This window comes from Puma concolor, chromosome A2, assembly GCF_028749965.1.
Source record: "Puma concolor isolate L17-30 chromosome A2, mPumCon1.1.hap2, whole genome shotgun sequence".
NCBI lineage: Eukaryota > Metazoa > Chordata > Mammalia > Carnivora > Felidae > Puma > Puma concolor.
This window is the reverse complement of record NC_141668.1, coordinates 53,106,095-53,120,491: the sequence shown is the minus strand read 5'-3', so window position 1 is coordinate 53,120,491 and position 14,397 is coordinate 53,106,095. Positions and strand designations below refer to the sequence as shown.

Here is a 14,397-nt window from a genome sequence, read left to right as displayed (position 1 = left end):
GGTAAAATTACCTGCCTTTTTTGTGGTCCCCAAAGTGTAGGCTCTTTGGCATTCATATAACAATTCATCATCATATTTCACACATACTTTCTGAACTGGGAAGCACTAAAATACAAATGACCTGACATGGTCCCTATCCTCTGGGTAGATATGAAAATAGGTTGTGCTCTAGGTACCCAGTATGTGGCACAGGCCAACCTGGAGACCCTGAGGCACACTGAGTACCAAGACTGGGAATGTCTGATGCTACAGGACCCATGCAGAAAACTGTCCAATGGGCCAATTCTTAAGCACATTTTCTGAAACAGACTTCAGTATGCTTACTGAACTCCTAAATCAGAGCTGTTTGGGGATAGGCAGACACTCTAGGTACCCCACAATGCAAACTAATATTTCCTCGGCATCGTTTTGCTCTTGGGATCAAACAGTAATAAAGGGATGTCTTAGATACCCTGACGGCCCATCCCCCCCTTCTAGGAGGTAGCCATTTGTTACTTTTAAATGTGTTATCTTAAAGAATCTGAGGTTGAATTATCACTCAGATCAGGTGTTCTTATTACATAAGCCTTACAGAATTCCTAAAGCATGAAAACCACTAGATATCTAAAGGCAAAAAGCTATATTGTAATGTGCTTGCTGAGAGAATGTTTGACCATATTAGGGGTATCTATTGCACTAATTTTTGGTATTTATATGATAACTGGTATACCCTTACTTTATAAAATCAAACTTTTCATGGGCAGACAAATTTATTTGAATGAATATATATTTCACATGTCAGTGCTGATTCCCCACCTAGATTATATAAACCTCAAGGATGGGGACCGTGTCTTAATTTTCTTATATAAAACATGTTACAGTTCTATACCTGCAGAAGATACTCTATTAATGCTTATTAGTATTCACTGAAGATGCAATCTTTCAGAGATCAAATAATTTAAATCTTACCCAAGGTCTGTCTCTCATTATCTAAATCATTACTGAGATTGTCTAAGGAAAGGTTATCACTTATGTCACTGACATAGGAGTCATCCTCAGAAATCTATGGGAAAAGAAAAATACATTTGAGTAAGAATAAACAAACCAGATTTTCGTTAACCCTTTACTCCAAATCATCAAACATTTTGAATCCCATGTTAAAAACCTACAGAAATAATTTTGGATTACTTTCATAGAGGTCCAAACACCAGTCTGCCTGAAAGCCGTTCACGGCAAACACCTGTTATTAAAATTTTTATACTTTCTTGAGCAGTTATCACAAAGAAAACACTCAAGATCTTAGTTATTACAAAAAAATTCTTATTATTTCAGACTGCACTTTCAGAATTTGCTAGTGTTTGCACAGAATAATTATAATTTGTCTTTCAACTATTTGTGGGGGAAAAAAAGGATCTTCCATGGAAATTAAATAAGATTAGTACTTCTATATGAAAGGTGTAAAATTATCAATTCACATTTTCACAAAGCAATGCCAACTATGATACTTGCTTATTTAGGAAAGTATGATTTTTATGCATTAATATAAAACCGTATTATTATATATTATAAATTAATTATTATAATAGCCATATTAAAATAATTATAGTAAAATAATTGCATGTTATAAATTAATATTGGTCAAATTCAGTGATTAAAAAAATAAGATACTAATTTCCAACCCTGTAGTAGAAATATTACATTATGAAATAGCTAATAGTCAAAATCATTAGCCACTAATTGAAAAGAGGTATAACAAATCAAGAAACAGAAGTGAGGAAGTACCCAACACCTTCTACTTTTGCAACCTTTTCCCTGAGGTCTTGTATCTTTTCGTGTTCTCTGGGGGGGTGGGAGTTACAAGAAGATCCTCAGAATGCAACGGCAGAAAGAGCCCACTGAGTTTAGCACTTCTAAACAAATGAGTAAAGCAACAAAAGAGATTTTGAGGCATCTAACTGAAAACAGTGCTCAAACCTCATTTTCTGAAGAGCTTGGAGATAACAGAACTTCCTGTGCATCAAAAAACTCTGAAAGGGAGTCAGTGATGGAGAGTCTACTTTCATTGGAAAGCTGATGGACCAGAGCTCGGTTGTCATCTCTGGAGTTTTCCTATTTGAAACACAAACACAAAAATGCATATAATTAGAAACAGTCTCAAGAGAAGCAAAAATAAACAACTGATTTCGCTGCATGATACACAAGGTCACAGGCGCATGCAAACAAGCAGCTCAAAGCAGAGGTCAGCTCCAAAGTCAAGGAGAAGCAAGCCTCACACAAAACAAAATGAAAAACAAAAGTGTCCCCCACACGGACACCTCACTTTATAGGCACTATCACTGCTTAGGCACCTGCAACAAATCTCAAAGCAAAAAGAAACTGTCCAAGGTCAGTCTCGGTTCCAGTTAAGAGGGAGAAAATTCTAACACTCTCTGAATCATATCCTCTTATTCTCTACCACTGCAGGATGTTTCTTTTCATCCTAAAATTTCCTCTGAATTGTACTCAATGTATGTCCTTGCGTGGCTGATTTGCAGCCACAATGCCTTTTTCTGCCTCCACGCTTTCCCAGAAGCCAGTATGCTGTTCTCGCCGCGTCCCTTGACAAATACACGGCGTGTTTTGGTCCAGAAGTGCCCCTGGTGGCAGATCATTCATTATTCATGGATGAATGAGATAAATTCTCTTTGTCTCTCTCCAACCACAAATGACTCTGAGAGGGATGGAAACTCCCAATCCCCTTTATAAACCTCTCTACAAACAACATAATGGGGTATCATGATTTTTCCATCTTGCATGGCCCTCCCTTCCCTACTTCACTGGGTCTAAACTTCCCCACGGGGAAGGTCCTAAATACTTTGTTTGGAAATGTGCATTCTATTCAATTCGCAAGTGAAAATTTAATACAACTCAACAAATTGAGCAACTGCTTTATGCTGGCTTTGCAGAGATATAAGGATGCACTGGCCTGAAAGAGTGGCGCAAAGAATGCACTCAACACATGAGACCAAGACTGTAGAAGAGAGAGTACTACAGAAGGGAAGAGGAAGGTGAAGCTGATTCTATTTCGGGCTTTGGTTTGGAGGGAGAGGTGACACCTTGAGGAATGTTCCCCAGTCTAAATTCCTTCAATTCAGAGAAGATTGTTGCCCTGAACTTCCCTACAGTTCACAATTCTCACGGGGCTGATAAAGGAACAGCTTCTGCATCATACGTATGTCATAAAGGAGTCTCAGAATATTTGGAGAGCAAAAGTTACAGCAGATTATGTCTTTTCCAGAAGTTTTATGAGTTCAGGATACGCTCTTCAGTCTCAAAAACAAATTATATCCAAGATGGGGATGCGATAACAGAAGGACCATAGCAGATTTTTATAATTAGTAAAGGACAAGTGGTCCCTTTATGAAATGTTTACTTCAGGAACACATTTAAATGGGTACCCCTTCCTCTTGGATTCTTCCTACGTAAGACACCTGGTCATTCAAAGGTCTTACCCATTTTAATACCCATAAAGCCTTGTGAAAAGCAGGCTTCTTTTCTGCCCTGACAAAGAGACCACATTAGGCTCTATAAACAAGTGCCACAGCTGTCACCTTCAAGGGAAAGGAATGTCTCCTCAAAACAGGAGACACCATAGTGAATGACTGAGCTCCTTTAATGCTCACTGAAACAGCAGAATCTTCCTGTGTCTTTTGGTGTGTCACTGCCACATAAGACTCTAATGATTTATTTACTTGTTCTGTTCATTAATTCATTACTAGTCGCTCCTGCTCTCTATCTTCCTTCTCCTAGTTGGATGGATCAGAAGGATTTCTTGGCTCATCAACAATGAAAATAATATACCTAACGCTAGCCCCTTCTGACGGTCCACCTCCAGAAACATCCTATCAATACCCACTGAAAAAAAAAAACTCAATGGGGCTGCAGCAGCCCCAAGCCTCAGCATACTACCTTACACACACAGGACCGCACTTGTTACATATCAACCTGCTCGGTTCACTTCAACAATTTCCCCACGAGGTTGGAAGGCCTCCAAGGTTGTCTATCATTTTTTTTACATCAAGAAAAGATAAACAGAAAAAAAGGGAAGGAAGGGAACACTCATAATCCTATCACACTAAAACCACTATAAGCATTTTTTAAGGAAATATAAACTATTATTATTTTTTAAATTTTTTAAATTTTAATTTTTTAATTTACATCCAAATTAGTTAGCATATAGTTCAACAATGATTTCAGGAGTAGATTCCTTAATGCCCCTCGCCCATTTAGCCCATTCCCCCTCCCACACCCCCTCCAACAACCCTCAGTTTGTTCTCCATATTTATGAGTCTCTTAGGTTTTGCCTCCCTCCCTGTTTTTATATTATTTTTGCTTCCCTTCCCTATGTTCATCTGTTCTGTATTTTAAAGTCCTCATGAGTGAAGTCATATGATTATTTGTCTTTCTCTGACTGACCAATTTCACTTAGCATAATACCCTCCAGTTCTATCCACATGGTTGCAAATGGCAAGATTTCATTCTTTTTGATTGCCGAGTAATACTCCATTGTATATATATATACCACATCTTCTTTATCCATTCATCCATCGATGGACATTTGGGCTCTTCCCATCCTTTGGCTATTGTTGATAGTGCTGCTAGAAACATTGGGGTGCATGTGTCCCTTCGAAACAGCACACCTGTGTCCCTTGGATAAATACCTAGTAGTGCAATTGCTGGGTCGTAGGGTAGTTCTATTTTTAGTGTTTTGAGGAACCTCCATACTGTTTTCCAGAGTGTCTACACCAGTTTGCATCCCCACCAACAATGCAAAAGAGATCCTCTTTCTCTGCATCCTCGCCAACATCTGTTGTTGCCTGAGTTGTTAATGTTAGCCATTCTGACAGGTGTAAGATGGTATCTCATTGTGGCTAAAACCACTATAAGCATTTTGATACATTTCTCTCCCATCTTTTTTATACATATAGCTTTGCTTTAAAATAATTGTGTGTGTGTGTGTGTATATAAACTTATATAAATATATAAAACTGGGGCAAATGGAACTGAGTAGTGAACATGTTCCCCAGTCCATTGATTTATATATAATATATATTTATAAACTTTCCCTAAACAACACTGTACCATAGTCATTTTTTCAAAATTAACATTTATCTTGAGGATAAGAGTAACATGTTAAAATGGAAAAAAAAGAAAAATGTAAATAAAATACCTATCACTTAAAGCCTCATTGCCCAGATGTGGCCCCTATTAACCTGTTGGTGTACTTTTTATTATTAAAACGTGTGTGTGTGTGTGTGTGTGTGTGTGTGTGTGTGTGTGTATGGTACATATATGTGTATGCATGTATATGTATTATATAAAGATACAGATTTAAGTTTGAAAAACTAGATCACACTGTAGTCTTTATATAGTCTGCTATATTCATTTAACATTATATTATGAACTTTTTCCCAGGATGTTAGCTTCTTGAGACATTAACTTTAGTTCATAGATATTACTCTGTTATATATGTGTGTCACAAAGTGACACTTTTATGTATTAGAAATTAAGGGCATTTCCAAATTTGTAAAGATCATGAGCATGTTTGCAAATGTCTCTTGTAAACAATGAGATAATACTTGTATCTCACTATTTCTTAGAATCAGTCCTCAGAAGTAGAATTATTAAAAATGTTAGAGGTAATACATATATGATTTAATTGGGGATTTCATTAACAAAAGAACCTCTGTTTTCTCTATATCTTTAAGGGCATAGAATACTATAATTTAGAAAAGCTGTATGTTAAACAAATTGTTGTAATTTGCATTTCTTTGTTAAGAATTAGGTCTAACATTTTTTCTTAAAAAAAAAAAAAAACCTATAGAGATGTTGACATTAGGGGAGGGTACATCAGGGTGGATGGGACCTCCCTCTGCATTTCTTTGCACTTTGTTGTGAATTTATAAGTATCACAAAGTCAAAAGTTTCAAAAGAACTGTATGTATTTGGGTTTTTTGGTGAATTGGGTCCCTTTCTTCATTTGTTTATTGGGGTCTTAAGTTGCTGCTTATTACTTATTAATTATTTACATATTAAAGACATTATCACCTAGTTAGCATTATCTAAGTCTGTCATTTTCACTGAAAATATTTTTCCTAGTTTATTATTTGTCTCTCATTTTTCCATATACACCATTTCTTTCCTAAAACAAAGGTCAGATCTAGTTAATGTGTCTTTTGCAATTTTTCTATTGCTCCCAAATTTAGAAAGTCCTCCCAACTCTAGCCATTTGATAAATATTTACGTCAATGGATTTCAGTTTGAGTTTTTATATTTAACTCCAATTCACTTACAATTCATTTTAGTGTGCATTGTGAAGATTTAAAGTGCTCAGTCAAAAGATCGCCTTTGAGCTGTGCCAAACGAATTTGTTGAATGATCCATCTCCTGCCCATTGCTTTTTTAGTTGCTTTTATCATGTGTTTGTTTCTTTTATGTGAAATGGTGTTTACGTCTGAGATAGTTTTTCAGTCCATTCTCACACCATCCCCAGCATATTTCCACTACTGGCCTGGCACATTTCCTCAATATATAGCAGGTGTGATGTTATTGAGAAAACACTGTGCTTTGGGCTCACCAGATGTGGATTGACATCCCAGCCAGGTCTCTTATTAGCAGTGTGCCCTGGGGGAAGTTATTAAACCTCTCTGGTTTCCTTGTCTCTAAAATGAAACTACCATCACCTACCTCATAGAATTGTGGTTAGGTTTTCGTGAGTTAACGCATTCAAATGAACATGGAATAGAGCAAACAGATAGGCAATTGAAAGAACTAAATTCCCTGCTTCTCCTTCAGATGTATCTTTAAAGCTCTTGCCTACTTAAGTCTCTGAAATGGACTGTAGATTAAATAGAGTATTACCACCCAAAGTCACCTAGCCTTTCATTTGGAACCTAAAATAATATAAGAACTAATAAGCTGGAAGTATTAAATATTCACATTCAAAAAGATAAAATATGAGAACTTACTAGAATGTGGGAGTCATTTCGATGGGAGATGGGTAATCTGAGCAAGTTGAACGGAAGGGAAGGGAAGGGAAGTACAGAAAACAGAGGGTCCTAGGCTGACCTCACTGTGGGGACTGCCATTCCTTAACAGATTGCTTGGGGTGTCTGTGAGCTACCTAAGAAAAATAAACAGGAATAGAATTTTTAAGCTCTTGGGGCGGCCACTTCCAGTCACTCTCTGGTTTCCTGAAGACAAGAATGGCTTTTCCATTTCTGGGAAAGTGAGCCTGAGTCACTCAGTGAAAAGCAGGATAAAACACGGAGAACATAAAATTACCGAAAGAGGAAACAGCAAGGACGACATGCCATCAATTCAAGATTTCAGTCTAGTGTGGAAAGTGTGAATTTGGGGGACATTACTGCTCCTCCTCCAGGACAGTTTACAGCATTTAAGCCTTCAGGTACATTCCTTGTAAGATCAGTTTAAAAACATGCATTTAAAAAAAATTTTTTTTAACGTTTATTTATTTTTGAGACCAAGAGAGAGAGCATGAACAGGGGAGGGTCAGAGAGAGGGAGACACAGAATCTGAAACAGGCTCCAAGCTCTGAGCTGTCAGCACAGAGCCCGACGCGGGGATCGAACTCACGGACCACGAGATTGTGACCTGAGCCGAAGTCGGCCGCTTAACCGACTGAGCCACCCAGGCGCCCCAGAACATGCATTTTGAAAAGACTGATTCTGGTTTCCTTTCCAAAACACAAATAGCCCCAAGTATGCACACTGAGCATAAGTACATAGAACCATAAATGAAGTGTCAACTTGCTTAAATAAATGTAGTTGGTGGAAATGCTATTTAAAAGGTAAGCACTGGGGCACCTGGGTGGCTCAGTCAGTTAAGCGTCCAACTTCAGCTCAGTCATGATCTCACAGTTCATGGTTTCCAGCCCCACGTCGGGCTCTGTGTTGACAGCCCAGAGCCTGGAGCCTGCTTCAGATTCTCTGTCTCCCTCTGTCTCTGCTCCTCCCCTGCTCAAGCTCCATCTCTCAAAAATAAGTAAATGTGTAAAAACCATTTTTTTAAATAAAAATAAAAGGTAGGCATTGCCTCCCAATAGACATAGAAACCCCACAGAATGCCAGTGTTTGGTGGCAAAGAACACCCATGATGGCCAGTCGTGGAGACTGAGCCCTGCTTCAGTTACTATGCAGATTCAAAAGAAAGCCCAACTGGTGAGCACATTTCTTTGCCCAGGCCTAAAATGAACGTCACCATAGGTCATGTTCGGGCGCTCAACTTTAAAGACCATTCAGTTCAGGTATGGGTTTAAATGGCTGAGAAGATCTCTTGGTGGGGAGGGAGTATGTAGAGGAATGTCATGGTCCACCACTGACACACATCTCAGAAGTAGCAGCAGGCCTGGGAGCCTCTGCAGAGAGAGGGTAGGTCTCTTGTCAGAGAAGAGGGTCCCCTTGGCGTGCGGCCACGTGACTGCGGATGCCCCGGCCTCACCCTCGGTGCTGACCAATTTCAACCCCTAGTCTTCTCATTGCCTGTACACATGGCTTCCCACAGAGTAAAGAACTATGTGGGGGTTTTGTTTTCTTTGAGGACAGGAAAAGGAGGAAGAGGGATTAAGCTTCAACGTTGGAAACTCCTTTTATAAATTTACAGACAACACTCACGTATACACGCACACACGCACACACACCCCTCGTATATTACCTTCCTCCCCTTTTATTTCAAATGTGCTCAGTCCAATAGATTTGTTAATAAAAAATTTAGCAATTCTGAGACAGGCGTATAAATATGATAGCTAAAAGCAGTTTTAGGCCTTATTATCCCTTTTTTACTTATTTTCTGAATAATCCATTTATATTTTTCTGCAGCTTCTCATTTTAAACCTTCAAAGAACATTTTGGATAAACATCCTGTCTTGAGAAAAGACATTTTTAACATACTATTAGTGGACCAAGACACTTCAACTGTAATACAATATTTTCTCCCTCAGAAAATACAGCTGTGCTTTTTGAAAGAAAAAAAAAATCACAGAAGAGGGAGAAGGGAAAGCCACAAAGAAAGTTCTCACAGAGGGAGCAAGGGATACTGGCAGGGAATTAAGCTACCGTAGGGCAGAGAAAATTAGGTCTCTTCAGAAGTAGCAGGAGAAAATGTTTGTCTTTCCCCATTCCAGCAAAATCTAGTAAAAGGTGATACTTAGGAGGAAAATGGGGTAAAGAAATACAAAAGGAAGAAGACTTCTTGGGGTGGGGAGGGGAGGAAGCAGTTTAACAATGCAGGAGGCACATATTCCAGAAAGCCTTCAGGGGTTCCCAGACCCTGCAGCAGCTGCCGGAGGTGGGCAGAGATGTGAGCACCGCTCCCGAGAGGGAAACAGGGGCAACGTGACAGAGGATGTCAGGTGAGGGGGTGGCGGTCGTGGAAACATTCCCAGACGAGAAGCCTCACCCACCTCTGCCAGACTGTCACCCGACTTGGCAGCAGCAGGGGAATCGAGGAGCAGAGACTCAGCATGGATTCTGCATAAGCGTTCTTTAAGGTCTGTGTTTTGTGCTAGGGCCTGGAACATGTTAAAAATAGTGGGGCTCTGTTAATAAACGGATGTATCAGAAAAGCACAGCAGTGGGCCCAGTGGGATGGAGCCTTGAGTGGGGCACTTCCTGGATTTTCTCCTTGAATGCTATCCCACAGGATACTGGTTCGGAGATGCGAGGGGGATCAAAGATACTAAACTTTGGTAGTGATGTCCCTTCTCTAGTCTCACTTCTGGGGATGGAAGAAAGGGTTGATGAAGCTTTCCTTTTGGTGGAGAAGGAAGTCAATAACACCTTCAGCTCTTACTGAGGCCAGGGGTTTCGTGGCCCCTCATCCTCCCCAGATCTCTCCCAATGATCCCACGCTTCTGACACTGCTCCCACCCCTTTTGATTGGATGTCTTTAAATGCTATCTAATTTTCACACCAGTTTTACTGGATCTTGGGAAGTGTGCTTAAAAGCAGTATTCTGAGGAAGATTAATTTTATTATTTTCCAATACAGGTGATGATAGTTTTCTTCATTCTTCATGACTAAGACATTTTATTGAAAACAGCAACAATGTACTTTCACTTACCTGGATAAAGGCTAGGAACCAGGGTCCTGGGAATGGGGGGAGGGATGTGAGCACACACAAACCCACCCCTGGGCAGGTCTGATTCCCTGTCCTAACCTCCCAGTGGGAAGCAACTGGCTTAAAGGTAGAGGGAGATGTTTCCAAATGATCTGTCTTTGGAAAGGAACAAATGTGCCTGACTGTGACCCCCAGACACTCCCACAATCAGCTCCTTGGGTGCTTGCACAAAAATCAGTCCTGTCTGTCTGTCTTCCAGGCTCTATTCCAAGAATCTCAGATCCTTTCCCATCCATTAGTGCCCACAGGGTCTACCTGCTGAGACCACAGAAGGATATGGCACTGTCTGGCCTACTGCCTGGGTCTCAAACAGGAGGTTGGTTTTATTTTTTATAACCAGGAATAGAATGGGCTATTTGGAAATACTGAGTAAATGTTCTTAATTCACACAAGTACATGTAACAATCTCTATGGGTAGTCCTTTATTTCTGACCAACATGTTGCTGGTATCTAAGTGCAAGTGGCTAGAATCTATACCAGTGGCTAGAATCTTAGTATGGCCTGAAAAAAAATGTGTTACTTTAACAGCTTCTCTTTCCTTCATAAGCCATGGGCAGAAGGAGAATACTGACTGCATATACAGCCCAAACATATCCATTCTGATAGCCTTGAGATGGCACTAAAAATTTTATTTTTAAAAAACAAGTCTTGGGGCACCTGGGTGGCTTAGTTGGTTAAGCATCTCTTAGTCACCAAGCAACTCTTGGTGTTGGCACAGGTCATGATCTCATGGTTTGTAAGTTTGAGCCCTGTGTCAGGCTCCCTGATGACAATGCAGAGCCTGCTTGGAATTCTCTCTCTCTCAAAATAAATCAATAAACTTAAAAAAAAAAAAAAGTCTGGAATCTAATCCAGGATCCAAGCCGAAAAGAGGAAAGAAAGGATCATTCTGTTATATCTTTAGTTTCCAAAATCCTGGACATGGGGGAGAATTCCTTATCAAAGGTAACAACTTTGGCCTAGGATACCCCTGCCCACTACCAGACAAGCAGACTAACAAGATGAGGCTAGACCTCCAAGGGAGGAGGGCAGGAGAGAGGAAACCACAGTGAAAGGAATTCTGGGGAGCCCATTAGAGGAACCTTTTAAATGTGCGAAAAGTCAACCTACCGGGAACAGCAAAAAAAGCTTTTTAGCACTAAAAAATAAACTCAAAAGAGAACTCACTTTACTTTTCCCAAACCAGAGTAGCACCCAGTATGGCTGTCCACTACAATCCAAAAGGGGGTGTTTCTATTTCTGACCTTAGAAAACCCAGAGTTCCTCAGGGTGGATGACATTGAGACTGTCTACATAGACTGAGCCCACATTATTTTTTTTATTTCTTTCAAGGGTAATATACTTGGAACTTCCACTGGCTAAATATTCCTCAAGTATGTTTCAAGAATATGTACTACTGCTAATGTATTTCCTATTAACGTCACACCAAAATCATTACTTTACTTTTCTCAGTAACATGATGAATCGAAAAGATGAATGGATATTTTCTAGTTCTCTCAAAGCCTGAATTAGCCTCTGAAAACAAGATCCTAAAGTCCATCTGCCCAACCTGACCCTAAATAAAAAGTTCAGAATTGCTTCATCTAGTAATTTTCACTACAAAAGTGCGCACGCTTTCTCGTTACAATAGGAATTCGAAAGGACAGCAAAGATCAGGAGCAAATAAGTATGTAATTTTAAAATTTCTCCAGCTTTTCAATAGATAGAGTGAGCAACCAGACGACATCTGCTATTCAAAGTAAAATCCTAGGATATCGTGCTTGAATGGAACCCAACTGGAATCAGGGGGAAAAGGAGAGAGGGTGAATAACAGAAGGGCTTAGTGAAAAACATCTGAAGCTTGGCCGTGATTTTCGTTGTTATGAAAACACAATGGTTATCTGACATTCCATATGACTCATCTCTTTGTGCCTGTACAGGAAAAAGAAGCTAAATGTTTTATATTACCCAAATCAAATAAAATAACTTCCAAATAACTTTGAAACGGTGGTAAACAGGATGAGTGCTGTGCAGCAGAAAACATAAAAGTGAATTCGAAATTGCCCTTCTATCTGTCATTTGCAAAGTCAATCTAAGCATAAGAAATCTTAGGTACATTGGGCACCTGGGTGGCTCAGTCAGTTAAGCCTCTGACTTCGGCTCAGATCATGATCTCACTGTCTGTGGGTTCGAGCCCTGCTTTGGGCTCTGTGCTGACAGCTCAGAGCCTGGAGCCTGCTTCCGATTCTGTGTCTCCCTCTCTCTCTGTCCCTCCCCTGCTCACGCTCACTCTCTCTCTCTCTCTCTCTCAAAAATAAAGATTTAAAACAATTAAAAAAATAAAAAAGAAATCTTAGGTACAGAAATCTCCAAACTGTCGGATTTTATATCAACAGACAAATGTCTGTGAGAGTCACGCAAACACACAACAAAAGCTTTACAGAAACAGAAAAAAATCAAGATAAATAGAAGGAAACCAAACTTAAAGTATCTAATGCTCAATGAAATATTAGCTACTAAGATTTGAGTACACTCAGTTTTGGTATTCAGAATTAGCAAATCTGATGAAAGGTTAAAATATCATTTGGATAATTTGTTTGGTTTTCTCATGAATTTTCAACACAACCATGGAGTTGGAAAATACAAATAAATAAATAAAATCATGAGCCTGGCCACATGACACGCAACTTACAGATGACAGGGCGTGCTTCAGACCAATGACCTGGGCCGAGGGGGAGGAGGAGACGTCCTGTTCCATCAGCTGCTTGAGTTTTTCTCTCTCCGTTGATATGGTATTAAAAGCTGACCTTAAAGTGAAGTAAACTATAAAGATATAATCATTATAAAAAGGAATAAAGGAAGAGGCTTAATTAAAAACAAGATAAAGAGAGATGTATTTCTTTTTTTTAATTTTTTTTTTTTTTACATTTATTTATTTTTGAGAGACAGAGAAAGACAGAGCACAAGTCATGGAGGGGCAGAGATAGAAGGAGACACAGAATCTGAAGCAAGCTCCAGGCTCCGAGCTGTCAGCACAGAGCCCGATGTGGGGCTCGAACTCACAAACAGTGAGATCATGACCTGAGCCAAAGTTGGACACTTAACCAACTGAGTCACCCAGGCGCCCCAAGAGATGTATTTCTTACAAAAGAACTTAGAAAAGTAACAGCCCTGAATAATGAACTGAATTATGCAGCAAATGCACACTAATTGACTTTTAAGAAACACATCTGGAAGGCACAACACCAAGTGGGAACTCTAAACTTAAACTATGGACTCTGGGTGCTAATGATGAACTGTAGGTTCACCTGTTGTAGCAAATGGACCATGCTGGTAGAATGTTGACAGTGGAGGAGGTTGTGTGTGTGTGTGGGGGGGGGGGGGGGTGGTATATGGGAACTTTGTACTTTCTGCTCAATTTTGCTATGAATCTAAAACTGCTCTCAAAAAAAAGTCTATTAAAAAATTTAAAATCATACACATTTGTCAATTCCAACCCCCCTAATCCACTATAAAATCCCAAGAATTTATGACTTATTGAGCTATTTTGAGACTTGAAAGGACACTTCTGGATTCTCAATTATCAACATTTAGTTTTGTTTGTATCCCCCAAGACTGCAAATATTTGAAAATAAAGCTCATTGCTTGTTGGGGGAAATGGTGACAATCCAGCCAAGAAAGTAGACAGCACCTTAACCAGGTGACCAAAATTAATCCCCCGTGAGGCTCAGCTGGACTCCAGGTGTAATATCTTGAAAAAGATATACCTTCGTTTTTGTTGTACAGCAACCAGGGACAGACAACTCCAAAATGAGGAACACCTTATTTTTAAAAATTGACCTGATTCTCCAAAAGTATCAATTTCACAAAAAAAAAAAAAAAAAAAAAAAAAAAAAAAAAAAAAAGGTTGAGGAACTGTTCCCAGTTGCAAGACACTGAAGAGACATGACAATTAATGCAGTACATGATCATGGACCAGATCCTGTACTGAAGGGGAAAAGTACCATTAAAGGGCATTATCGGGACCACGGACAGCATCTGGACATGGAAAATAGAATAGACTAAAGTATTGTTTCAACATAAAATTTCATAACTAAACTGTGGTTAAGTAACAGACTATCCCTATTCTTAGGAAATATACACTACGGTATAAAGGCATACAGAAAGATACCATGTAGGATTCCCACTCTCACACGGTTCAGAAAAATAAACACATGCACGCATGTGCAATATGGTGTGTGTGTGTGTGTGTGTAAAGAGAGA

At 39.5% G+C, this 14,397-nt stretch overlaps 1 protein-coding gene across 6 annotated transcripts in view; it reads right to left on the bottom strand.

Moving 5' to 3' along the window:
• The window catches only part of OSBPL3 (oxysterol binding protein like 3), a 178,782-nt gene that overhangs the window by 36,711 nt on the left and 127,674 nt on the right, over positions 1–14,397 (bottom strand). For 4 of the 6 annotated variants that reach the window (XM_086694139.1, XM_086694148.1, XM_025930045.2 and 1 more), the window contains 4 exons: positions 12,827–12,957; positions 9,440–9,547; positions 1,954–2,088; positions 949–1,042 (listed from right to left, as the gene is read on the bottom strand). In XM_086694139.1, coding sequence (XP_086550265.1) covers positions 949–1,042; positions 1,954–2,088; positions 9,440–9,547; positions 12,827–12,957 — 468 coding nt within the window. The remainder of the gene's footprint in view (positions 1–948; positions 1,043–1,953; positions 2,089–9,439; positions 9,548–12,826; positions 12,958–14,397) is intronic. The other 2 variants (XM_025930047.2, XM_025930048.2) reach the window with 1 other exon arrangement.